This window comes from Hyaena hyaena, unplaced genomic scaffold (genome assembly GCF_003009895.1).
Source record: "Hyaena hyaena isolate Hyena2069 unplaced genomic scaffold, ASM300989v1 scaffold_676, whole genome shotgun sequence".
Lineage (NCBI taxonomy): Eukaryota > Metazoa > Chordata > Mammalia > Carnivora > Hyaenidae > Hyaena > Hyaena hyaena.
In genome coordinates, this window is record NW_024081310.1 from 561769 (window position 1) to 588828 (window position 27060).

Below are 27060 nucleotides of genomic sequence, written 5' to 3' on the forward strand. Positions count from 1 at the left end.
TCTTGACAAGTAATTTTTGAAACACAAGAAAAGCTAAGAATCCCTATTTGAATGAATTTAAATCTAGTGTGACTTTGGTAAAGTAAATGAGGTATCTTACAATCTATTCTTAACCCAGTAACACTCTGTAAAAATGAAATAAAATATTAGAGGAGTAGGACCTCCTGGATATACCCACATATAAAGCATTAATTTCTGGCAAAGCAGGAGTTTTTAGAGCCCTGAATAAGTGCTATAGCTGCTGTATATTCTTATTTCTTTGTGCCTTTGCCATAGCAGTTGTTATATATTTTGAATATTACCTCTATTTCTAAGTGTCAAGACTTCTTAATATTTGTAAAGTGATCTGAAAATGTTCTCATAATACAGGGATTCGGAAATGGCTAGCAGATTTTATCTTGTGTGCTAACTCTGTTTATTAGTGGCAACTTTCTGGAGCTCAGAAAGGTACTTGAGAAGGATCCTACGGCCCGTTCTGGACTCAGCAGGAAGGAATGCTCTTATGGATTAGTGATATCTGTCATGAGTTTGGGATTGGAGGAATGAGACACATGGCTCATGTATTTGCAATTCCTATACTTATTTAATGCAGTGGGTTTTTTTTTTTTCTAGATTTCTCTAATTACACAAGAAAGCCTTTTTTGCTACCCTCTATTTTCATCTTGACTTTTCCACATGTAGGAAACAAATTTTATTGTTTTGGAATGTCTATATTCAAGTTATTTCTTCATTCATCCATTCCTTATTCATTTCTTCTTTCTTTCTCTCTAAAAATAATAAGCAATATGATATTGTGTTATTAGAGTAGTGGTTTCTGGTCTGTACTTCAGATCTTCTTTTTACATAAAGTAGTGTATTTTTTAAGGTCAGTGGCTCTGTTGACCATATTTTCCTAAATTTCAAATCAGACACATAATCTTATACCTGGTCTAACCATAGGCTAGAAGATTGAAGGTGGAACACCCCTGGGTGAAAAAAAAAAACTTTATAACATATTTGGAGAATAAATTAGGTCTGGAATATTATCAATACATATTCTTGAATTACAATTGGACATAAAAGTAAGTAAGAATATCCTCTCATCTGCGAATTCTTGTATATTAGGCCAATCATAGTCCTATGGGATTAGAATTTGGTGATTTAGAAAAATGTGTTACTTCCAAATACGTAATTTTATTGTGTTTTTTAAAATGATGGGGGCGCCTGGGTGGCTTAGTCGGTTAAGCGTCCGACTTTCGCTTAGGTCATGATCTCGCGGTTCGTGGGTTCGAGCCCCGCGTCGGGCTCTGTGCTGACTGCCAGCTCAGAGCCTGGAGCCTATTTCAGAGTCTGTGTCTCCCTGTCTCTCTGACCCTCCCTGCTCACGCTGTCTCTCTCTCTCTCCTAGAAATAAATTAAAAAATATTTAAAAAAAAAAAATAAAATGATGAAATATTTTAGCTAAGTGCTTTGGACTACAGAATCATCTAGATGATAATAAATACTTTTCATGACTTTCTTTCCAGTCTATCCCAAATCACTTGTTTCTTATTCTTATTCTGCATGCATACTGTGTTAAGGAGTGGATATTAACAAACTAGCAGACATTAGTCTGTGAGTCCCAATCTGTGGTGTGAGAGAGAGAGAGATGTATTTCATCTGGGCAAGAAATTCATCTTTTCAGTCTCCACATCTGATGGGAATGGGGTGGGAAATGGAATAGTGGAGGTTGCCTTAGCATTCATTTTGGTTATTATCAGTTTGAAACACTTCCTGGTGCCAGAGATCTAGGATGTTCAGCATAGTGTACACTACAATGAAAAGAGCAATATTGAAATCCATGAGATGGAGGTTCTAGTATCAGCTTGTCCTGTACTAACTCTGTGACTATAGTGAACTACCTAACCTTTTTAACTTTTACTTACTCATATATGAAATGAGGTTGATAATCTGGTGTACCTATCCTACGGAGTTGTTAGCAGGATGAAGTGAAACCATAGACATAAAACCTTGGAGAACTTACTAATGGTGTATATATATATATGTGTGTGTGTGTGTGTGTGTGTGTGTGTGTGTGTGTATATATATATATATATGTATATATATCATTGTGAGGTAATGTTATTATACCACGTATGCCATATTATACCAGCTTGTCCCTCCCTATGGGAAAAGGTGTGATATCTTTGTTCAATTATTAAAATTGTCATAGATTTAAAAAATGATTATTTTAGGAAGCCTTCCTATGATGGAAAACTTTTTCTTAGGAAAAAGAAAACTAGTGTAATATCTGCTCTGCTTTTACTAGGGCAAAAATAATTTCAGTGAGAAGTATTCATCAGCTATGCTTTGCTTTACAGCTTGGAATCCCATCCACTGCCAGCACATTGAATGCCACAACGCAATTAACAAGCCAGCTGTGAAGGTACTGTTTTATTAGACCTGGTGCCATATTGTATTGTCAGTGGTCAAATTATCAGGAGCAAATTGCTGAATGAAATGGAGTAGGTCACATCCTTCTCTGTAATGCAGAGGCCTGTGCTCTGTAGCTGTGCTCTGTAGTAATCTCAAGCATCTCTGTGTTCAATCTGTACTTTGGTGGGTTGGTTCAGGCCAGAGCAGTGAATAGTGGTATCTGCTAGTTTGGCTATGATTTCGTTGTCAAGCACAGTGTAGCAATGAATAATTATCAGAATAATCCTGGTGAAACACATAGTCCTTATTTGGCTTCCGTCTGAGCTAATAAACTCGCAAATGTGAAACCCTGTTTCACTCATTTTAAATTATGAGCGTCTAGGCATGGAGGAGGGCACTTGTTGGGATGAGCACTGGGTGTTATATGGAAACCAACTTGACAATAAACTGTGAAAGAAAAAGATTATGAGTGTCTAGTGTATGACTATGTGAATTCAAGTGTTATAGGACAAAAATAGATAAAATTGTTAAGTCCTAGCTCAGATCACAGATATGAGTTAATCAAAATGACTGAGAGGTAGCTGGGCCACAACACATGGAAAGGTAACTTAAAGGTAAGGAACAATGGTTTAGAGAAGCCAAGACACTTTCCTAAGCCAGAACCAGATACTTTGACTCTGTCTTTTTCATTTTCCGCCACATCAAGTTGGTTCTCTTGTTATAACCCTGAATTGTTGAATTTGAATGTTAGGAAAGATAATCCCACATCTTAACAAAGTTATTTGTGGTATATTTGTTGGAGACAAACTTGGCTGGAGAGACCTGTATCTGGAATTGCAAGGATTAATTTTTATATTATGAAGAGTGGGAGTTAGGTCAAGTCGTTAGAGTTCACAGATACTTTTTAGAACCTGGTGTCATGGGAATTTGCCTCCCTTCCATAGACAGGAAGACTGTAAAGATTACCAAATAATGGAAACATAATAATATCATCTTAACAGAATCAGAGTCAGAAGAGTGCCAAATGTCAGAAGAGTGCCAGTGATAATATTGTCATCTGGATATACCTTACTAACAAAGGACATTGTTGTATTATTATGCTTGATCTTTGCTTTTATAAAGGCAAATTGAGGGGCACCTGCATGGCTCAGTCAGTTGAGCATCTGACTCTTGATTTTGGCTCAAGTCATCACAACCTCACGGTTGTGGGATCGAGCCCTGCATTGGGCATGGATCCTGCTTAAGGTTCTCTCCATCTGTCTCTCTTATTCTCTCTCTCCCCTTCTTTTCATCTCCCCTGCTCATGCTTTCTGTCTCTAAAATAAAAGACAAATAGTGGCATGTGGATGGCACAATTGGTCAAGCCTACAACTCTTGATCTCTGCTCAGGTCATGATCTCACAGTTCTTGTATTCAAACCCGGCATCAGGCTCTGCGTTGGTGGTGCGGAACCTGCTTGGGAGTCTCTCTCTCCTTTCTACCCCTCCCCTGCTTGTGCTTTCTCTCTCTCTCTCTCAAAAATAAATACATTAACTTTAAAATTTTTTAAAAAAAATAAATAAAGGGGCACCGGGGTGGCTCAGTTGGTTAAGTGTCGCACTTGGGCTCAGGTCATGACTCACGGTTTGTGAGTTCAAGCCCCACGTTGGGCTCTGTACTGTGAGCGTGGAGCCTGATTTGGATCCTCTGTCTGTGTCTCTCTCTCTGCCCCTCCTCCACTTGCTCACACACACACTCTCTTTTTCTCTCTAATAAATAAAACATTAAAAAAATAAAAAATTAGTTAATTAAAGAAGGCACATTTAATGAATTTATGTTGAGAAAGAGCATGTGCAGGTAGCCCACTAATGGAAGCATAATTCTTACCCATCCTGCTATGTGTACCCCTCCTCTGAAATTCCGCAGACATTTGGGGTTCAAAGGTAATTTTCTTTGGTGTGATGACATTTTGAACTAAATACACGTGAGTTCATTTTTAGCCATGGAATTCGGCTTAATTCTTCACTGTGGTGAGAATTGCATCGCTCCCTTACTTTATTTAGTTTCTATAGCTGCCCTTTCTCTTTCTGCCTATGTTACAATGCCCTCTTTTGGTTCACTCAGATATGGATAGAAAGGAGGTGTTTTTTTGTTTGACTTTTCCAGTGATTTTCCTCCTGATCTTGCATCAGCCTGCATTCTCAGGGGTCTTCTGACTTCCTAACTAGTAATGACTTTGGTTTTTTACTCACAGAAGTCATCACGAATTAGATTTTCTCCCTCCTTTCTAGTTTAGTCCACCCCACCCCCCCGCCCGCTCTGGCTTTGCTTTTCTTTTTTTTAAATGTTTTATTTATTTCTAGGAGAGAGAGAGAGAGACAGCGTGAGCAGGGGAGGGTCAGAGAGAGNTGAAACAGGCTCCAGGCTCTGAGCTGGCAGTCAGCACAGAGCCCGACGCGGGGCTCGAACCCACGAACCGCGAGATCATGACCTAAGCGAAAGTCGGACGCTTAACCGACTAAGCCACCCAGGCGCCCCAAGGCTTTGCTTTTCTTACAGGCTGGTCCCTTTAACCAGTTCTTCAGGACAGGCCACACCATCCTACTTTCTGTCCCATGTTCATTGAAGTGAAATTCATATAACATACAACTAACCAATTTAAAGTGAACGATTCAATGGCATTTAGTGCATTCACAATGCTGTGTGACCACCACCTCTATCTACCTAAACATTTTTATCACCATCCAGATTTTACTTTTTAAGCTCCAGTTTTCCCAAAGAGTTTTCTTTCATATTTTTATTCTGCTTCCCTGGAAAGGTAACATTCTTGTTAATGATTTCTGTGCTGGGGCTGTTTTTGCTTGACAACAGGTCTGCCTTGGTATTGTTTTTTTTGTTACAATATAAGCACTCCCCAAGCCCACATAGATATGACCATATGACATGTCAGTTCAGAGTATGGGACATTCAGATAAGTACAGAATAATGTTAAATGAAATTGAAGTCATAAGCTTGTAGAGTATGCCAATGTAATTTAAAAATCACATATACATATATTTATATTCATATTTATAATGAAAAGCAACCAATAATTCTCATTAGAATGTTATTAGTGATTGCATTGAGATGGAGGGTTAATGAGTTACCTAAATTTCCTTCTTTTCTCCATTTTCTCAAGCTGCTACATTGGGGATAATTGTATTTATAAATGGAAAATAACTATTTTTAATGCAACAGTCACATATGAACATATTAATATGGATGTAAACTGGCCTGTTCAGAGTAAACAGTATTGACCCTACTATCCTCAAATGTAATGGGTCATATGAGCTAATTCATTTAACATGTCAGAGATCATCTAGCTAATCCCTAGTGATTATAATTCTAACAGCCTAGGAAGTTTTCCTTTTGAGTGGAATGAGAAAATATCTTTACCTGATAGGAGTATCAATGACTCACTAGAAATGAAAGTCAAGTAACTATATCAAAGAACAGATTCACGGGGTGCATGGGAAAGACTCAGGGAAAATGGATTTATCCTTACAAAAAGTACCCTCTCCATATTCATGAGCTTTATCACTAGGCAGTGATGATTAGCCAAATAGAAAAGTATTAATCTATTTTGGTTGCAATACTTTGCAAAAAAGTGCTTTTAAAGCAAGAGCCAAGAGCTGTCACAGGATTCAAAATGAAAATATTTGGAACTTAGAGTTCATTGTGTCACACTCTGCTTTTGGTTTTACTTGGTTCTGTTTGCAGATCACTTTATGGGATACTTTGGAGCCCACATAATTATCTAACACAGGAGTTGGCAAACAATGGCCTATAGCTAAATTTGGGCTGCTGACTGTTTTGTAAATAAAGTTTTATTGGAACATAGCTGTGCTCATTTGTTTACATATTGTCTATGGCTGCTTTCATGCTACAGCAGCAGAGTTGAGTAGTTGCGACAGAGAACATGTGGTCCACAAAGCCTGAACTATTTACTCTCTGGTCATTTCCAGAAAGTTTGCTAATCCTTGATTTAACACACCAAAAAGTAGTAATTCATGGCATCAAAGGAAGCATGAAACTTGCCTAAGGAAAAATTTTCCACACTGGGCCTGTAGCATCAAGGAATATATAATTTGCAGATATTGGTAATGTAATGACTGAAATTTAGGAATTCTAACTCTTGTTCCCCCATCATTGAAACTCTTCAGGCAGCGCATATATTTGCTTCAGCAGCACATATACTAAAATTGGAATGATACAGAAAGTTTAGCATGGTCCCTGCACAAGGATGATACACAGAACTCTTCAGGGTCTTAACTTTAAATCTCAGGCTGTTTGGATTGTAAGTTTGGTTCATTTTTCCTCCCAAATCAGTAAAAACAGCTTTAAAAAAAAGGCAGAGTAGAGTTCCAGAAGAATTTGTGTCCTAGGCACATTATCTGCACAATCAGCTATAGCATGGATTCATTATTTCCTGAAGGACAGGGGAACAGAATTCAAAATGACTTTGGTTATAGACATTTAACCTGATGCAAAGTACAAAATTCAGCTAGTTGCGTTCACTTGATTTTAAACATCTAGATATTTGAAAATACCCTGATGATAACAGCAGAAGTAACACTTTTCATCTCCGTGCCTAGGCTCATGAAAACTCAGCCATAAATAATCCAAAATTGAACAGAGCTAAGCAAACCACAGGTCATGTGTGGAAGGGAAAAACATCTAAAAATGCGACATTGGATGATTGATAGAGAACTTAGAAATCTGTAGTAAGAAAAGCGAATTGCTCAGTGTTAGAGTTCGCAGGAAATTTTTTGAATGAGGTTTCTTTTAAGAAGCAAAATTCTCTACTGTCAGGATTTTGGTGGTGGTTATGATTTTAAAATCTTGATATCCTTTCCTTTTCCTAAAGAGAGATTGCTGTGTTTACCACTTTTGAGAAGGAATTACCGTATGAGTAATAGAGAGGCAATTCGAGCCACTATTGAACAAGATTTCTTCTCTTTGTGGAGTGAGGGTGGGTTTCTTGGCACTACTTGTCCCTTGAACCTGCAGAATACAGAAGAAATGAAAAACCGCAGTAGCCACATGTAAATCTCCAGTGTGGCATCCTCAGCCAGTGCAGCAGAAACAGCTATAGGTTAAAATGGGTTTTGCTAAAAATATTTATCCTAGTTTGCTTTTGGAAATCTGTCACGATGCAACTTTGGCGCTTACGACGTGGGGACTGTGATACACAGGACAGGAGAGTTCATTCTGCCTTTTCCTGTGTTTCAGATGTGTATAGACCCCTCCCTGTCAGTAGCTCTAGGGGATAAACCACCCCCATTGTATCTCTGTGAAGAATGCAGCCAGAGGATCGCGGGGTAGGTATATAAGAGTCCAAATGTAAAGGCAAAATCAAGGTATTTTTAAGCATCTAAGAACTCAGGAAGTTTACCACCTACATACTTTCTCTAAAAGGTATACTCCAGCATGAAGAATAATTAATCCAGGAGACAGTAATAATATATAACAATCAGTGGTGAGTTTAAAACTTAGTGAAATGTAGTGTTGTCTAAATAATACAGTTTTAAAATTAGAATTAATATTCCCAAAGATATCAACATGGAGAAATGCTTTGGGGAGAATTTCATGGAGAATGGAGTAAAACAAAAGTGTGCTTGGGATCATTCTATTTTGCTAACTCTAGAAGTTAGAAAAATGTAACTTTAAGCATAAGCATGACTGCTTTAAAAATAACTCTAAGGAGGGGCGCTTGGGTGGCTTCACTAAACTCTTGATAGTTTGTCTTTGGAGAGAGGAGTAATTGAGACCCATGGTAATCTTGAACAAATTATTAATGTAAGCTTTATTTCCTAATAATATAAAAGTCTGGAAATAAAATGACTGAATGTTAGCAGTTGTTAATTCTAAAAAACAACAAACAAACAAACAAACAAGAGTCCTCCAAGAAGAGAAAGTAGGGCAACCAGAGAAGATAGACTTAAATTGGTTATGTTACCCACATTTCCCAATAAGCTCTCTGTTTTTTAAAGGTTAGTTTATCAGATATTTGATATATAGCAAGCTTTCATTTGAGAGATTTCAGCTTTGAAAACTTGTAATACTTTTCCCCATGTGAGAAGAGAAAGCAGTTACACTTACTTAAAACAGCTATAGTTTTCAAGTGACCCCGTTACTAAAGGCCACAGAGGAAAAGAAAAAACCGTGGCTTTCAAACATGCCATGTAACTCAAATGGGTTCTCGCTGCTTGTTTCATAGAATCACACTAAGGATCGTACACATCAGGCTGTACATGTTGCTCCATTAGTTAGCATCTGGAAAGTATCATTTGAAGATAACTGAATATGATGAAATGCCTATAATTTATAATTTAGCTGCCATGCATTAGATTCTTAAAAAGTTGATTATCATAGTGCTCTTAATTACATTTCCTTTCTATTGAAAGCCTTTTAGTAATAGCATGCAGCTTATAAACATTCATGCGGAAGGGTAACACTACAAAGGATCTCAAAAATGAATTTTGCTTTTTTTTACAGGGACCACAGTGAATGGCTCATTGATGTGCTTCTGCCACAAGGTATGGTTTACTTCAGAAAGGATGCATAATAAGTAATCATGACTAATGGCATGGTTGGTTTGTCTCCTTTTGTGCTGTATTATTTTACAAGGACAGTAACCAAAGTATTATATTTTATGAATAGTCATTGAGATGAAGCATTATATCAACGTCTTGCTTATATCCACACATTTAATAATGAAGGAAGAGGTAACACCTCTACCGAAATTAAGGGTAGATGTTGAAGTTAGGAATTCTGTGTGACAAAAGCCCTGCTGAATTATATCTTAAGAGATTTTCTGTATATATAACAGGTGTTGCCAATGATGTTTGCTATGCCGGGTCAGGAAGGGAATAGGAAATATCAGCAGGAAGAACATTGAATCATGGGGCTTTCTCCTACCACTATGACTAGCTCTGTGTTTTTAGGAAACATCATTTAATCGTTCTGAGACTCAGTCACCCTAGTAAAATAGGGATAAAGTATAGGTGACTCATCTCAATAAAAAGACGGGACTGTGATGTTTGTAGTTGGTTAGAATCCTGAAAGCTATGTCTTGTAAGTTGGCCGGTCCCACACAGAGGTTTCCTTCACACATCTGGAAGCAGGTATCCCAGCCACTTAATTAAAGGCTGAAATGACCATGGAAAAGTATTCAGGAAAGCAGAGGAAAGAGGAAAGGTGGCAAAAGCTGGGGGGCCATAGGAGGAACGTGATCCATGACTTCAGAGGTAGATAATAAAAGACTTTCTATGAAAGGCCTCATTTAAGAAGAACTGTAAAAACCTTATGTTAACTAAATTCTCTGAACATTTAAAAAGAACTTAAGGCCATTTTCTTGATAATTACACTATTTCTTTGTAGTCTAACTTTTTTTTAATGTTTGTTTATTTTTGAGAGAGAGAGAGAGAGAGAGAGAAAGAGTGTGAGTGAGCAAGGGATAGAGAGGGAGACACAGAATCCGAAGCAGCCTCCAGACTCCGAGCTATTAGCATAGAGCTTGACGCAGGGTTCAAACTCCCAAACCACGAGATCATGACCTGAGCCAAAGTTGGACACTTAATCGACTGAGCCACCGAGGTGCCCCTGTAGTCTAACTTTTAATATTAGGTCATCTCACCCTTAAGAAATAAATTAATGAGTGATCTTCATCTGTAAAATGGGTCAGTAATGTCAGCCTCTATATCCCTCAAAGAGACATTTTGAAAATTTATATAAGAATAACTGTAAAAAGATTTGGGCTTTATGGGTAAAGGTAAATTTACCCCCCCCTTAAATTAGGCTACCTTGTTAATGAACTTCCAGTGCTCCAAGGTGAAGTCTGGAGCAAAACTACATTTTTAAATATCAGATATGTTGCTGAATTCTGGTCACCTTCTTCAGCAGATATTCATCTTTGGAAGAAAACTTGTAATAGCTTTTAATTATTTATCTAGAGGTGTGGCACTAACTTCAGGTTAAGACAAACTCTAAGATATCAAACTGTTAAAATAATAACCATTAGTTGTTCAACACCAGTTTTAAAAACTGAGTTGTAAATTTCATTGATTTGGCATCTACTAATTCATAATTTCCAGACAGTTTGGGAAACATTGTCTTTGATCTTTTTAATAAATGATAACATAGACTATACTGTAAGTAATGCTTCAGTTCATTTTTTGAACACTTAACTATTTCAGGGGGAATGTTAACAATTTCCTTGAAAAATTACTTTCAAGTATTCTCAAGCATCAATTTTCATCTGTTTCTTAAGGCCAATTTGGAAGTAGACAGTAGTTTGACAGCCTTACTCCAAGTGGCCAATCCATGAAGTTGACAATTGCTTTCTCTGAAATGAACATGGAGGTGGTTTTACACTAGTTAAGGACTGATATAAATCAATAATTGACGTCTGAGTAGTCCAAGTTCGTAAGGATTTTCAACAGTTTTGAAATAGCAAATCATCTCCATGGTGAAGCTCTAAATATATCACATCAATTTGGTGTCTGAGTGTAATGGAAGACCATAAACAGGGAGTTCAGTCATATTATCTCTAGATCAGCCTTTATCAGCTGATAGCCTATGTGATGCTGATGAAGTCATGTAAACCTCAGTTTTGTTCTATGTCAAATGAGGAGGTGAGATGAATGTTATTTTGCTTTAGCTTTAACATGATCTGAATTCTTTTTTTTATATTTATTAAAAATTGTTTAATGTTTATTTATTTTTGAGAGAGAGACAGAGTGTGAGTGGAGGAGGGGCAGAGAAAGAGGGAGGCACAGAATCCGAAGCAGGCTCCAGGCTCCAAGCTGTCAGCTCAGAGACTGATGTGGGGCTTGAACTCACGAACCGTGAGATTATGACCTGAGTCAAAGTTGGACACTTAACAGACTGAACCGCCCAGGCACCCCTAACGTGATGTGAATTCTAAGTCATGTCTGAGGAGGTTGAATTACTTTTAAGACTAGAAGAAGTATTTGCAGCATGCAGGTGTTCCTAACCTCATGAAACACAGGTAGATGACAATTAATAAGACAAGAGAGAAGCTGTTTGGGTCTAGGGGTTGTGTTACTAAGCCTGTTTTTACTTGCCTTTGGGGCTGCCCTCATTTAAAATGGGCTGTCTTTCTTTGTTGATATGTTGTGTACCTTCCCCTTACAGCTGAAATATCTGCTATATGTCAGAAAAAGGTAAGAGCAAACTATCCGTGTGGTGGGGGCATGGTTTACTGTGTTTGTATGTAAATTCATCCATTGACACCTGCCTCATTTCTGCGCCACAGTTTTCCAGTATGTACATGTCACTGTATTCGTGAAGGGGGAAAAGAAATAATTTAGCATGCACGATTACTGTGTCCGAATGGTCTCTCTTTCCATTTCTGCTTTTGCTCATCCATCTTATGCACAGTGTTTTGGGTATGTAAACTGAAATAAAAGCATATGTGTGACTCTGGTTACTAAAAGTGTTTACCTTAACTTTGGTAAATCATGTATGTAGTGCGCTAAGCATCTTTATTGTTTTGAAATGGAGCACAAATAGTTCAATATATGTGTGTCGGAAACATACGCCGACAGACCACATTCATTTAGATGTAAGTTGAATGAAATCTCTAGTTAAAGATTTCACCTTCAGATTGCCTTTAGCCACATTTCATGACAGGTTCCCTAAGCCATTTCCATCCTCTTGTTCTAGTTGTTGAAAAGTACAAGAGTAGTACAGCGTCATACAAGGAACTTTGAATTAGTGGGTGGAGACACTTGGTTTCTGGGTGGCTCTGTCCCCACCTACCTATGAGACAATGTACAAGTCACTTAAATTTTTTTAGGAATTGGTCACGAGTAGGTACCTTTGGAGGGCCATTTTGGTGATCTATTGTCACATAATCTAAAATGTCATGGCTTGTAACAACAGACATTTATTTGATCACAATTCTCTGGATTGGCAATTTGGCCTGTGCTCAATGAGGCAGTTCTTTGATAAACTCCTCTAGGCTCCCTCATGTGGCCTGTGGTCCATTGGTGTGTAGCTGAGGGATTGCTGGTTCCAGATGAGCTCACTCCCATATCTGGGGCCTCAGCTGGGACAGCTGGAATGGTTGGATGACAGGGCTGTCTGGCTCTCCCTCTTTTCATTAGGTGTCTCATCTTCCAGGGGGCAAGGCTGGATTTATTCACAGGGCAGCAGTGTTCTGAACAAATGTGAGAGGAAGTTGAAAAGCCTTTTGAGATTGAAGCTCCTAAGTCAGACAGCATCACTTTTGATGCATTCCACTGGTCAAAGCAAGTCCCAAGGCCAACCCAGATTCACGCAAGGGACATAGACTTCTTTCCCGTTTAGAGAAGGAGTGATAAGAATTCCGTGGTCACATTTAATCTACCATAATCCACTCTCTGGACATAATGACTTACATTTCTTCCACATGTAAAATACTTCCACGACCTAATGAGACCTCCTAAAGTCTTAAATCCATTTATGGCTTCAGTTCATCATCTTGTGATCTTCATGTGATCTGGTCACTGATGAAACTCCTTGGGTACAAATTCTCTTGATCCAGAGACCTGTGAACTAAAAAGGCAAGTTACCTGCCCTCTTCCACACCCTACACGTGATGGTGAGACAGGGACAGGATGACAGCAGTGGACCTCCATTTGCAAGAGTAAGTGGAAGCACATAGCTGTCAGTGGACTATAGCAGCTCCAGCCACGAACGTGACAACAGCTCTTCTGTCTCCAGGGATAGCAAGTGTGCCTTGACTAGGATGTGGCTTTACATCCTGGGAATAGTTCCCTAATCCATTGTTATTCTCCTGCATTCTTTACTCTACTCTCTGAAACATCTTTTCCAAGAAGAAATGGCACATGGTGCAGTTGAAGGGCTCCCTTAGCTTGCCCTCTGATGTAGAAGTCAGGGCTCCTTAGACTTCCTTTCATGTTGAACTGTGTCTGTCCCCTGTAGTCTAAGTTGGTGGCATTTTTGCTAATAAGACTTTCTTTAAAACCCTGTGGATTTTCAATAAATCTCATTGGAGTTCAGTGCCCCCAAAGCCACATCTATAATTCTTTTGGGGCTGGTCCTTTCTATACTTTGGGCATTTCAGTCTGCCTTTAAAATTATTAGAAGCCCTCTTCTATCTGAAAGGCTCAACTGAGCAGCAGCATCTTATATCTTTCTGAAGTTTTAACAAAGGATCATGCAGCCAGTCAGCATACTTTTGATTTGATTTTTATCCTGGGGATATATCCTACTTTGAGAATCTTTTATAAGCTGGAGGGACAAGGATTAGAAACAGTTTTTTTAAAAAATATTTTTATTTATTTCTAGGAGAGAGAGAGAGAGACAGCGTGAGCAGGGGAGGGTCAGAGAGAGAGGGAGTCACAGACTCTGAAATAGGCTCCAGGCTCTGAGCTGGCAGTCAGCACAGAGCCCGACGCAGGCCTCGAACCCACGAACTGCGAGATCATGACCTAAGCGAAAGTCAGACGCTCAACTGACTAAGCCACCCAGGCGCCCCTAGAAACAGTTTTATATTCTAAATTAGCATGTCCTAGCTCTGGTGGTAAACCTAACATATGTGAGACACAGAGTGGATCATTTTTTTTTTTTTTTATGTTTTAATTTTTATTTCTAGGAGAGAGAGAGAGACAGCGTGAGCAGGGGAGGGTCAGAGAGAGAGGGAGTCACAGACTCTGAAACAGGCTCCAGGCTCTGAGCTGGCAGTCAGCACAGAGCCCGATGCGGGGCTTGAACCCATGAACCGCGAGATCATGACCTAAGCGAAAGTCGGACGCTTAACCGACTAAGCCACCCAGGCACCCCAAGAGTGGATCATTTTTTAACACCGCCCTCCTTTATATGACAAAAGTAGTTTTAGTAATAAACTTCAAATAAGCAGATTTTTATTACTTATCCTTTAATAAATGTTGTGCTTTACCTGAAAGTGAATTTAGAGAACATTCATTAAGTTCATACTAGTTCAGAATTGTTCGAGCTTGCTTTGGGTACAGTTTGTGTCTACCTCTTTTGGAGTACAAATTCCTACACTTGAACAGTGAGTTTGATATATATGTATATTTTTTAATGTTTTATTTATTTCTGAGAGAGAGAGAGAGACAGAGAGAGAGACAGTGTGAACAAGAGAGGGTTAGAGAGAGAGGCAGATACCGAATCTGAAGCAGGCTCCAGGCTCTGAGCTAGCTGTCAGCACAGAGTCTGACATGGGGCTCGAACTCACAAACCATAAGATCATGACTTGAGCCAAAGTCGGATGCTTAACCGACTGAGCCACCCAGGTGCCCCGTGAACAGTGAGTTTGAAATAAGCATCAAGATTGTAAAGGTAAAGAGACAGGCTTTGATTTATTTCAATTCTGTCATTCTATGAGACAGGTTGGAGTTATTTTTTTACATTTGAAGTTCAAAGCAGTGAAGCAGAGTAGCTGGAGAGACCATGCCCATCTGAATTTGGATCTAAGGAAAATCTCTCTAGTTTACTTTTGAGATGAATGCATATAGCTCACTCCACATGGATTGAAGACCGACTGTAGCTTATTAAAACTTAGTGGGATCCATTAATAATTGGTTAGAACTGGGGCGCCCAGGTGGCTTAGTCGGTTAAGCGTCCGACTTTCACTCAGGTCATGATCTCGCGGTTCGTGGGTTCGAGCCCCGCGTCGGGCTCTGTGCTGACTGCCAGCTCAGAGCCTGGAGCCTGTTTCAGAGTCTGTCACTCCCTCTCTCTCTGACCCTACCCTGCTCATGCTGTCACTCTCTCTCCTCGAAATGAATAAATAAAACATTTAAAAAAATTAAAAAAAAAAAAAGAATTGGTTAGAACTAAAGTCAACCCAAGGTTATTTTGGGGCAATATCCAGATAACTGCATAAGGAATCACTAAATCACACTAAAATGTAGCAGCATAAAACAGCAACCATTTAATTACACTCATAGGTTCTGTTGGTCAAGGATTGGGACAAGGCACAGTCCATAGCCTGTCTCTGCTTGATGATGTTTGAGGCCTTATCAGGGAAGACTTGAATAACTGGGGGCTGGGATTATCTAGAGGCTTCCAGAGCATATGTTTGGGCTCTGGGATGGGGTATCTTTAAGGTTGGGCTTAGGCAGCACTGTGGACAAGAGACTTAACACATGGCCTCTCTCCATGGCTTGGCCAGGACAGAGTTCTGAGCATCACAATGAGGAAGCATCTGAAGAGAGAACATTATAAAATGGCCAGGTGAAAGCTGCAAGTCTTTTTAAATCTGGCCTCAAGAGTCATATGGGTATCACCTCTGCCACACTCTCTTGGTTGAAGCAGCCACGAGCCCATCTAGATTCAAGGCAAATGGAAGCATACCCGAGGAAGCCAACCCAAAGAGCCTCATACACAGCTGGACTTGATTTAGATCGCAAGACCTTGAACCTCCAGCCAAGAATTTGCGTGTGGGAAGAATGTAAATAATATGTGGGCAGAAAATAGGATGGTAAATTGTAGGCCTTAAACTTCAGGGCTTTATTATAGTGAATAACTACCCACTAAACCCATATCCGCATTCTATTGTTTATAGAATGGTGGGAATGCCAGAGGAACAAAGACTAATTATAACCAAGAGGAAGAAGTTAAATGCTAAGAACATACTCCGATACATACCACGCAGCTAGTGGTGTGGTATTGGTTTGGTGGGGAGCAGAAGCCCCAAGCCAATAAGGATTCTTGTGCTTCCAGAATGAAAAGTTAGTTTGTGAGAGAGAAAGGAAGGACACACAGGAAAAATACACCACTTGGCGAGTCAGCAGCACCGAGTTGGGTGCTCACAAGACTTGGGCCGCAGTTGTAGAATTAACACACTGAAATTTAACAAATAATTTTAAAAACCTTATTAATGAAAAGAAAAAAATTACAGAAATTTTAAACTTGCTTTTATGATTTGCAGGCCTGAGTTCTGTTCAGAAAATGAGATTTGCTGACACCAGCATCCAAAGCCTTGTGCTAAAATCGAGGTGGAACAAACCCTACTTTGAAATGGTCACTCCGATAGGCAGTTCAATACATTGTCCGTGTTTTTGTGTAGGTTTTGTGCTGGCCTTTTTCCTTCTTCTGTCTCAAAAGATCTGTCATGGAGTGGTCTCAAATCTTCACTAGGCTCTGAGTTCATAATGGCCTACAGTAAAACATTCCCTCAAGGTGTTCACATCTTGCTAAGCTCTACTGAAAGTCTGAAAAGCTCTTAGGACACATGATGTTGAGCACGTGGTGTGGCCCCTCTCTCAGGCTTGGGACACATAGTTTTGCAGCCATTGGGAGTGTTTCCTCACAGCTTCTCAGATGGCTTCACGTGGATGGTGCCTCTCTCCTCTGCCTCTTGTCAGGGCGGCTCTGACATAGCGCCCCCCTTGACTCTGGACTCTGTCTTACATGCCCCTACTTTTCTCAGTGGCATCCCTTCATCTGTTGACTCCTTGCCTGTAGTTGATGTCAGCAGCTGATTCTATGAATGGTTCTTGCTGTGTTTTGCTATGTTCCTGTGGTGTCCGTTGGCGTATTTGATGTACTCTTTAGGTCTTATTGGAAAGAATGCTGGCAGAGGGGGTGGGTGGGTGGGCAGCCAGCTTTGGGCCCCCTACCTGTCCTTGAACACAGCAAGGACAAGAGGAGCTGCACTGGAAATCTGCTCCTTCCGTGGCGGATAAGATACTTTTGAAAGTAATTTGGGGATTATAATTATTCCTTTCCTATTCTGATGTGCTGTGATGCTCTCTCTTTGGACCACAGTTTTAGGTTTTTTCCTCCATATTTCTGCTGAAAACTCTTCACACACTAACTGGAAATAATCCAGAAAGCGCCTCACCCTCAACCGATATCTGAGGTAGCTTTACAGAAGGCTTTTCAACAAAGTTCCACTCACCTTTAGAGCTTTTCTGCCACTCACACCAATAGAAACCACATCTTACCTTCGTTTTTAACTCTGCCTAAAACCTAACTGGTTAGGGATGACCTGTGTTTTGGAAACTTTAGAAGTGTGCAGCCACTTCCGGTGGCCCCTTCACGTTCCATTTGTTCTACTTCTTAGCCCCATTACCTCAGTGGCCAGTTTTAGTTGATTTCGGTGTTTTTTGCCCCTAGAACTGCAGTTCCCATGTAAGAAGAGCAGTTGTTACCTGCTTCTCAGCGGGGTGCTGCGGCCGTCACGGAAACAGGCCTGTGCGGTACTGCAAGAGATGCCACTCGAATCATCACAGCAACGAAGTGGGGGCTGCGTCCGAGACCCACCTCTATCAGACCTCCCCTCCGCCCATCAACACTCGGGAATGTGGTGCCGAGGAGCTGGTCTGCGCTGTGGAGGCCGTGATCAGGTAACGGGCAGCTTGTTGGGGGCCTACCGGAAACACCACCCTGGCTTTGAGCCGCCCTTGGCACTTTGGTAAAGTTCATTCAACTTCAGGTGCCTTCAAGCCTGACCTCTTAACCTTCCATAATGCAGTGACGATTTTTTAAGTTTATTTATTCATTTTGAGAGAGAGAGAGTGTGTGTGCATGCAAGTTGGGGAGCGGCAGAGAGAGAGGGGAAGAGAGAGAATCGCAGGCAGGCTCTGCGCTGTCAGTGCAGAACACAGAGCCCTATGCGGGGCTTGAACTCACGAACCATGAGATCATGCTCCAAACCGAGGTCAGATTATTAACCACCTAAGCTACCCAGCCACCCCAGTGATGATGTTTTAATTCATTCATTCAACCAATATTTTTATCACTGTGCCAAGCATGTGTTAGGCACTTGGGAGACCAGAGAGAATAAAATGTAGTCTCCGCCATCACCTTATGCATGTAGGGGCTATAAAGACAGAAGCATGGGATTGCGATTCAGTATGGTTAGCACAACGATGGCACAGAGCGGAGTTTTAGGAAAATGAAGCAGAGGCGCCCCTCAGAGTGATGGGTGTGAAGGGGGTGCCTGAGGCCTGACTGTGCACTGTGCAGTGCGGGAGAGCTCTAGGTAATTCGGCACTGGGGTAAAGCTGCGGGCTCTGCAGTGAGATAGGAGCCCGGTGGTGCAGGCGGTTGGCTCTCTCTCCTACCACGTGACAGAAAAAGGAGCTTTGGAAATGATAACTTCCAGAGTCGTTCTCTTTTGTACAATATTCACTGAGGCAAGTTTTTTTTAATTAAAGAAATAATATTAGAGTGTACATTTTAAGGATAAGGGACTCTTTTCTGTGTCTCTTGCCTCAGTGGCTGCTACATGTAGAAACGCAGTAAATGTTTGTCAAATGAAACATTACAGAAAGTTTGGAAATAGAAGAAAAAAATCAGCTGTACTGCTGTCATCATTATCAGTTCTGCATATGTTCTTCTAGTTTTACTCAAATGCACATCTTAATAGAGCTGTAATCACAGGGTATCATAATTTTTTTGATATAACATTATACCATTCTCTCTTTTGCATGTTGTTAGATAGTTTCTGTATTTACCATTTTTAGTGGAAACATAATCTTCATTGAGATTGTTTTCCTCCACCTTTAGATTTTTAAATTGCTTCCGTTTTTTACTAATATACATTTCTTTGATAAATACTGTTGTGAATAGTGCTGTTTTTCTATTTTTTATTTTCTTTTTCTTATTAAAAATTTTGTTTTATGTTCTATTTGTTTCTGAGAAAGAGAGAGACAGCATGAGCAGGGGAGGGTCAGAGAGAGGGAGATACAGAATCTGAAACAGGCTCCAGGCTCTGAACTAGCTGTCAGTACAGAGCCTGACATGGGGCTCGAACCCACGAACTGTGGGATCATGACCTGAGCCGAAGTCGGATGCTTAACCAACTGAGCCACCCAAGCGCCCCTATTTTTTATTTTCTTAGGGTAGATGACCAGATATGGTTGACTGGGTCAGAGTGTATAAATGTTTTAATGGCTATTGATACATTACCAAACTGATTTTCAGAGTATGCATATGAATTTATAATGCCAAAAGCATTGTATGAAAGAAATTGCTAGTTTTGGCTACACTTTTGCTAACATTGGGTATTACGTTTGAAAATGATGACTTGTTGGGGTGCTCTAGTGGCTCAGTCAGTTAAGCATCCACCTCTTGAGTTCAGCCCAGGTCATGATCTCATAGTTATAGCAAGTTTGAGCCCCACATTGGGCTCTGTGCTGACTTGCAGAGACTGTTTGGGATTCTCTCTTTCTGCCCCTCCCCTCTTTGCAGTTTCTCTCTCTCTATCAAAATAAATAAACTTAAAAAAAATTATGACTTGTTTAGCAGATTGAAAAAGGAGACTTTGTTGCTCATTTCCAAATCTTTGAATATTAGATATTGAATATTTGGGTATAAATTCCTCAAGTCTCTCTTTGTACCATGCATTTGAGGTCCACATAACTTCAGATTAGATACAGGGGAAATATTGACATCTAGTGGGATGGCTGGTACACTGGAAGCCAGGAGGCATCGGTTCTGCCTGATTCTAATTGAAGGTAGCAGTCTCTTTGTGCCTCAGTTTGTTCATTTTAGAAATGGGGATAGAGTACAAAATAGCAAAGAACTGAAATTAGGCCTGTTGGAGCAACTTCTACCAACTGGAAGGAGAGCAATCAGTGATGCTTGACTAGTCATGAATAGTTGCTCTGAATCGGTCATAACCTAGAATGTGTTTTTTCGATCGTCTAACGACACCTCTCGGCTTTGGCAGCTTGTTGAAAGAAGCCGAGTTCCATGCCGAGCAGCGGGAATATGAGCTGAATCGCCGGCGGCAGCTGGGACTTTCCTCTTCCCACCATTCCCTGGATAACACTGACTTTGACAACAAGGACGATGATAAACACGACCAGCGACTACTCAGTCAATTTGGAATATGGTTTTTAGTAAGAAAATAAGTTAGCTCTTCTCTGCTTTCTTATTTCTCATGACAACATTGCACTGATGAGGAATATTTCCTGTTCTTTTTAAAGAAGTAAATAGTGAAAAGTTAACTTTAGCAGCGGGATTCTATATTGTAGGACAGTGGCTCTCAACCCTGGGCAGCCATTGGATTTCCTTGGGAAAGAAGGCTTTTAGAGAATGCCAGTGCCCAGATCCCACCCTAGAATCTTGGGACTTTTAGAAAAGCTTCCTAGTTCATTCTAATGAATAGCCAGGTGTCGAAGCCTACTAGCCAGACCCTTGACTGTTTGAAAGGCACCTTTGACAGAAAATGAATGGGAATGTTGCTAGGGTATGTTGTGAAATAACTGAGTTAATATAATTTATAGATCATTCGCATCCCATCATCTTTATACGTGACATTTTTCTTTCTTTCTTTTCTTTTTTTGTTTTTTACAAATAGTTTGTCAAGTTGGTTTCCATATAACACCCAGTGCTCATCCCCACAAGTGCCCTCCTCCATGCCCATCTCCCCACCCCCAACACCCATCAGTCCTCAGTTTGTTCTCAGCATTCAGGAGTCTCCGTGGTTTGCCTCCCTCCCTCTCCCCCACTGTTTCCCCCCTTCTTCTCCCCCATGGTCCTCTGTTAAGTTCCTCCTAATCCTCCTATATGTGCAAACATATGGTATTTGTACATGACATTTTTCTTGAAAGTTCAGTATCTGTGACGCTTTTAAGGCCAGTTTGCTTACAGCCAGAAAAATCAGAGCTGTATTAACACAGGGAATTTGGTCGTTTTTGACTGATTCCCTGGGAGCATTCATTCAGTAAAGATCAAACATTCTGATCCCAAATTCCATGCCAGCTGAACTTGGCAGTTCTGTTAGATAAGACTTTTGTTTTTGCCCATTGAAGACATAGATTGAGTCTCCATAGTAATATATCTCTTTATGCTTTTTTTTAATGCTAACTATGCTTTTATATAGTTATCTGAAAAAGTTGTGTTTTGTTTTACCAAATTGGTATTTAATTGCTGATTTCACATGTTTTGCTCCTAGAACTTATTATCTAATGATATAATGACTGCTATTGTGAACTCTTTGAAGGCGAGGGTAGTGTTTTATTTATCTGTACGTTCCTGACCCCCTACTATCGCGTTTCATAAAAGATTATTGCAGAATGAATAATGAATAAATGATGAGCTGTTTTTAAGAGTCTATTTATAATGTGCTGAATTAGGGGGCTCTAAGCTTTCAGAATTATTACTGATAGAAATTCCTTAGCTAAATCTGATAATTTTAGAATGGAAACATAGGTAGATTATTTTTTTTCATTGAAGATATTTATGAAATTTCACTTTGCAGAGCTAACTTAAAAATGCATTTATCTAGTGTAGACTACAAAATAGATTTCTTCTAGGAGAAAAGACTTATCAAAAGGTGCAATCTCAAGGGGAAATTATTGTTGTAATCCATCTCTCCTGCAAGGAATGCAGTTTCTAGGTTAAGTGATCCTCTATCATTTATAAACTATTTTAAATGGATTATTGGGAATCTTTTTTTTTGTCTTTAAATGAATTTGTAATAATTATGTAAAATCGATGGAGGCTGAAGCAGAGTCTAATCTGCCCATTTGCAGGTGAGCCTCTGCACGCCCAGTGAGAACACACCTACGGAGAGCTTGGCCAGGCTGGTGGCCATGGTGTTTCAGTGGTTTCACTCCACGGCATATATGATGGATGATGAAGTTGGAAGTTTGGTGGAAAAACTGAAGCCTCAGTTTGTCACCAAGTGGTTGAAGACCGTCTGTGATGTTCGCTTTGATGTCATGGTCATGTGCCTTCTTCCCAAGCCAATGGAATTTGCCAGGGTAAGTGGAGGGCCCCCGCTTGGACCTTGTAGGAGAGGGATTGGGAGAAGCACTGCCCCAGCCATTAACATGTTATCATTATCTGTAGAAAAAGAGTGTCTCTTCTTATTTTAGTCAACACAGCTGAATGAGGTTAGTTGAGCAACTGCATTTTAGGTGGTGTGCTGCTTTGATGTTGGTTTGGGGTGAAGAATGGTAAGACAACTATATGAATTATTTTTAAGAATTTACGAGAGGATAAAAGAATGGGGCACCTTGGTGGCTCAGTAAGCCAAGTGTCTGATTCTTGATTTTGGCTCAGCTCTTGATGTTGTGGCTCGTGGGATCATGCCCCATGTCGGGCTCTGAGCTGACAGACTGGTGCCTGCTTGGGATTCTCTCTTCCTTTCTCTCTGCCTCTCTCCTGCTCACACACTCTCTTTCCTTCTCTAAATTAAAAACAAAAAAGAATTTAAGGGAGGATTCTTCCCTGACATTGCTGAATATTTTTTTTTTAATTAAGAAACAGAAGAAAAAGGTTTCTCTGTGAGATTCCTAGGTCTCAGTCCTTCTCTGATCTATTGTCTGTCTAAAGGCTAACATTTGACTAGGAGCAACTGCTTCTGTGGTTTCACATATATTTCTAGATATGAATGGTAGAAATCCCTGCCCTATCATTTGGAATGCCAAATGCCAAAAAAGGTTTAGGACATGCCAAAATGCTCCCTTTGCTCTAGCTTAAGGGACAAATTCCTCTGAATTCATCCTTTTCCCCAGTAGATTATAGGCTTCAGATATATAGCTGGTAAGACCCCATATTTTTAAAATACAGTATAATTTGTGCCTAACTTAGCAAGGTGGATGTCCAGAATCAGTTTTTGGCAGAAATATAGGAAATTTTTTCAGGATATTTTCTGAATTTTATTTGGTATTTATTTTGGTTTACTTTCAATGAGATATTGAGGCATTTTTCAGTCTGATTAAGACATTTAAGGATAAAAAAGAACACAGACCATCTAAAGAAATAGGTTTTGTTAGGTTTCCGGGACACGGAGTAGTTCTGTGCATGATTCAAGATGACACTTTTTTCCTTCTTTGGTGCCACCTACTGACTCACATATAAAACTGGATTTTTGCATAACAGAAATTCTCTATTTGGTGGCATTCTCTGATTATATTGATATGTTTTCTATTATTATTTCCTTTGGGATAGTAAAGGGTTGGCCTGATCTAATTATCAAAGATAAGAGGAAATGGTAGCTGAGGGCCTACAACAGACACATTCAGGAGAGAAAAGACAAAGTTTATTTATACTTATAGTCAGTACTCAGTACATCACTGAATATCAGTGATGGGTATCTCCCTCAGTAGCCAAAGATAAAATGTGTGGGGTGGAGAGTTAGGGCTGGAATGGGAAGATATGGACAGTTCTGTTGAGCCTTTTGATACTAGTGGCCCTGGGCAGTCTGTCTCCACAGCAGCTGAATTCACAGGCAACTCCCTGTAATGGAAATGATATTTCTGGAAGCTCTGCTTTAGTCAGAAAAGGGAAGTTAGGTTAAGGTTTCTCTCTGCGTCTTCTTTAGTTCAAATATTTTCATGAAAGTGATCTTTATGCCAAGTGTGGGGGTCTGAGTGGTTTCCCACATTTCTCTCATGTGGAACTTTGAGAGAATTTTCACACCAAAAGGAAGCTGGGTTGATTGCTGTAGATTTGGGTTAGGAGCTTCCAGGCAAGAGATCTGTAAAGGAGGAAGCAGGCATAGATTAGGACAAGGAAACAAACAAACAAACAAACAAACCTGAGGTTAATGGTGACAGTAGACTCTAAAACTAGTTTCCAAGGCCAGAGGGCACCCAGTCAGGATTTGTAGATGTTGGGCTCAAAGTGTCTTTAGATGATAGAGTGAGGTCATCAGTGCCTCTGTCATGGTTATGAGCAGCGCATGGAGGATGTAGGCTGTTGCCACAATTCTTTTGAAGTTCAAATCAAGTTGTCTTGCTCTGGCTTGCAGGGCTTTGGGAGAAGACAACTTAGAGTCTCAATAAGGATCTGGGCCGTCAGGTTTTACTTCTCAGTGACACCAAGTCAGCAGGGTGGGAGGAAAATTGGAAACATCAGTTACTGACAAACTATGCGACACAGCAGGATTCAGTTTATGAAGAGGTGACAAATAGCTCAAAGACAATGAGCAGGACTAGAATCTGATAACTCACAAGGGTGGGTATAGTTTTCCATTGAAACATAAAATTTCCCCCCATTTTGATCAAAGATAATCAAAGTAAGATTACCCTTATTCTCAAAGTAAGACTAGTCTCATTAAATTTGTCCTAATTATTTATGTAGATGCAGCGACAATGGTAATTGACCAAATAGACCTTTAATGTTGGCTTTGCTGGAATTTTTATGGAGAATCTCAGATTGGGCTTCTAAAAACCGCTAGAGGTTAGGATGCTAAGCTAGTAACTTGTCATCATACTTCATCTGCAGTACCTCTAGATTTGGGTAAATTGCTCTCTGAGGTCACCAAAATATTCTAAGTTTCCTGGACCTTTCAGGAAGTGACATTTCTTATTATTTGCTTATAGGCTGGGTCCCCATAAGCCAGGTACCAGGCTGGTTTTTCCTAGAAGACTTTGTAAGCACTGGCTCCTTCATGTCAATTGACCTTAGTTCCTTAAAACTGGTCATATCTGATTCTATGCACATCCTTCTCTACTGTGACATTCCAGGCAAAACATTGGTGATATAACCAGTTTTTCTGATTATGTTCTTTTACAAGGAGAACAGATTGAGAAACTTGTGCATGGACTAAGAATAGTCACTAAGAGTTTCTGAACTCTGAAGGGTCAGATGTGGTGGGAGAAAAAGATAAGTGTTTCTTTGTTGTTTACAAAGATATAATCTACTAAATTGTTGTGAGTAGTTAGCTTAAGAAAAACCTTACATCCAGAAAATAGAACATTAAAGAGCCAGCAATGTTCCAAACTAAAAAAACCCACAAAAATATGATTACCTTTCTTCATCTAATTAATTAAAAAAATTTTTTTAAGTTTATTTATTTATTTTTGAGAGAGAGAGAGAGAAGGGGCAGGGCAGAGAGGGAGAGGGAGAGAGAGAATCTCAAGCGGGCTCTGCACCATCAGTGTGGAGCCCATGTGGGGCTCGAACTCACAAACCATGAGATCATGACCTGAGCTGAAACAGTCAGACGCTTGACCAACTGAGTCACCCAGATGCCCCAATTCCATCTAATTAATTTTTGTTTCTCTTGATTTTGGGTTAGCAGTTTCAGGAAAACATTAGCTTCTCCATCAGAGTTCTGGAATCCTTTCTCAGGCTGGCAGCATACAATACCATCAGAAGCTTGTACCCATTCTTGCCTGTCATAGTGTCCCTGGTCTCCTGGGACAGTTCTTTTTGCTAAAGCCAAGCCTTCTATCTAGTGGTTGTTCACAAGAGCTTTCAGAAAAGCATCAGAATAAAATAGTAACAAACTGTGAATGATAAAAGACTTTAAAAATGGCTATAATCAGATCCGCTGAGAGTAACCGGAATTATGATCACATTAGGCAAAGCATCTGGAGGCTATGTCATGAGCAAGAAAGGAATTGACAAATTGCTAGAAACTTCATATAATTCCTAAAGTGTTGGTATTAAAAACATTTCTCTTCATATTTGATGATGATTTTCATGCAGTTCAGCATATCAAATAAACCTAATGGGTTTAATATCTTATTTTACTAGAAAAAGAAAAAAATCCTTTGAGATTTTCTAGAGGCCCTCTCAGAAATCTCAAAGTCAGTTTGAGATCAAGATTTTATTAGGATTTGATTTGAGGAAGGCAGAATATGAAAAGTTGTCAGAAATGTGCAAGGTTTAAACACTTGATTAACCGGGCACGGGGTCACTATGAAACAATACTTAGTTATCTGTTTAACGAAAATGACAATAAAGATTTCAAAAGTAAATATAGGATGTAACATGATAATGAAAAAAATTGACTTTTTTTGTTTTAATTGAGAAGACTTAGTTTTCTTAAATAATTGAGGACATGAAGCACAGGAAATTCTGTTAAGACACAGAATAGTTGTTTCCTAGACATATTATTAAAAAGGTAGAGAAAAACCTTGTTCACTTTCTTTTTTAAAAATCTGGTTATTTTTTTTAAAAAATTTAAATCCAAATTAGTTAACATATAGTATAATAATGATTCAGGAATAGAATTCATTGATTCATCACTTAATGTAACACCCAGTGCTCATCCCAACAAGTGCCCTTTTTAATGCCCCTCACCCATCTAAACCATCCCCCCTACCCAACACCCCACAAGCAACCCTCAGTTTGTTCTCTGTATTTAAGAGTCTCTTACGGTTTGTCTCCCACTCTGCTTTTATCTTATATTTCCTTCCCTTCCCGTATGTTCATCTGTTTTGTTTCTTAAATTCCACATATGAGTGAAATCGTGTGGTATTTCTCTTTTTCTGACTGAGTTCTTTCACTTAGCATAATACACTCTAGTTCCATCCGAGCTGTTGCAAATGACAAGATTTCATTCTCTTTGATTGCCAAGTAATATTCCATTGTATCTATATACCACATCTTTTTTATCCATTCATCCTTCACTTTCCTCTTTTGTTATTCTGGAAAGCCTTCACACCACCTCTAAAGAATGACTTTAGGACTGAATTACTCTTTTGTCCTTAACAAAACTAACTCATACATTCCTTAAATAGTCTTCATATGGGGTTTTTTCCATCACTACTATTTCAAATAGTTTCACTTATATATATTGATCCTAGTTTTCAACACTTAGTAACCTCTGTTTTTCAGAGAAAACCAGGAAGTAGTTTGTGAATTTCCTGTCAACTACTGGTATTTTTGTAGCACATTGGCAACTTTTGTGAATATACTACTTTTATAACATCAAGAGCTATGCTTCATAGTATA

The 27060-nt window shown here is 39.6% G+C and overlaps 1 protein-coding gene and 1 non-coding gene across 3 annotated transcripts in view; both read left to right on the top strand.

Moving 5' to 3' along the window:
* UNC79 (unc-79 homolog, NALCN channel complex subunit) overlaps window positions 1-27060 on the top strand; it is a 208017-nt gene that overhangs the window by 43589 nt on the left and 137368 nt on the right. For both annotated transcript variants that reach the window (XM_039217277.1, XM_039217278.1), the window contains exons 5-11: window positions 2340-2404; window positions 7645-7733; window positions 8911-8951; window positions 11572-11600; window positions 17530-17759; window positions 20090-20261; window positions 21900-22130. In XM_039217277.1, coding sequence (XP_039073208.1) covers window positions 2340-2404; window positions 7645-7733; window positions 8911-8951; window positions 11572-11600; window positions 17530-17759; window positions 20090-20261; window positions 21900-22130 — 857 coding nt within the window. The remainder of the gene's footprint in view (window positions 1-2339; window positions 2405-7644; window positions 7734-8910; window positions 8952-11571; window positions 11601-17529; window positions 17760-20089; window positions 20262-21899; window positions 22131-27060) is intronic.
* LOC120220243 lies at window positions 6589-6691 on the top strand. Its single transcript, XR_005525500.1, has one exon. It is a non-coding gene; the product is annotated as a U6 spliceosomal RNA (small nuclear RNA).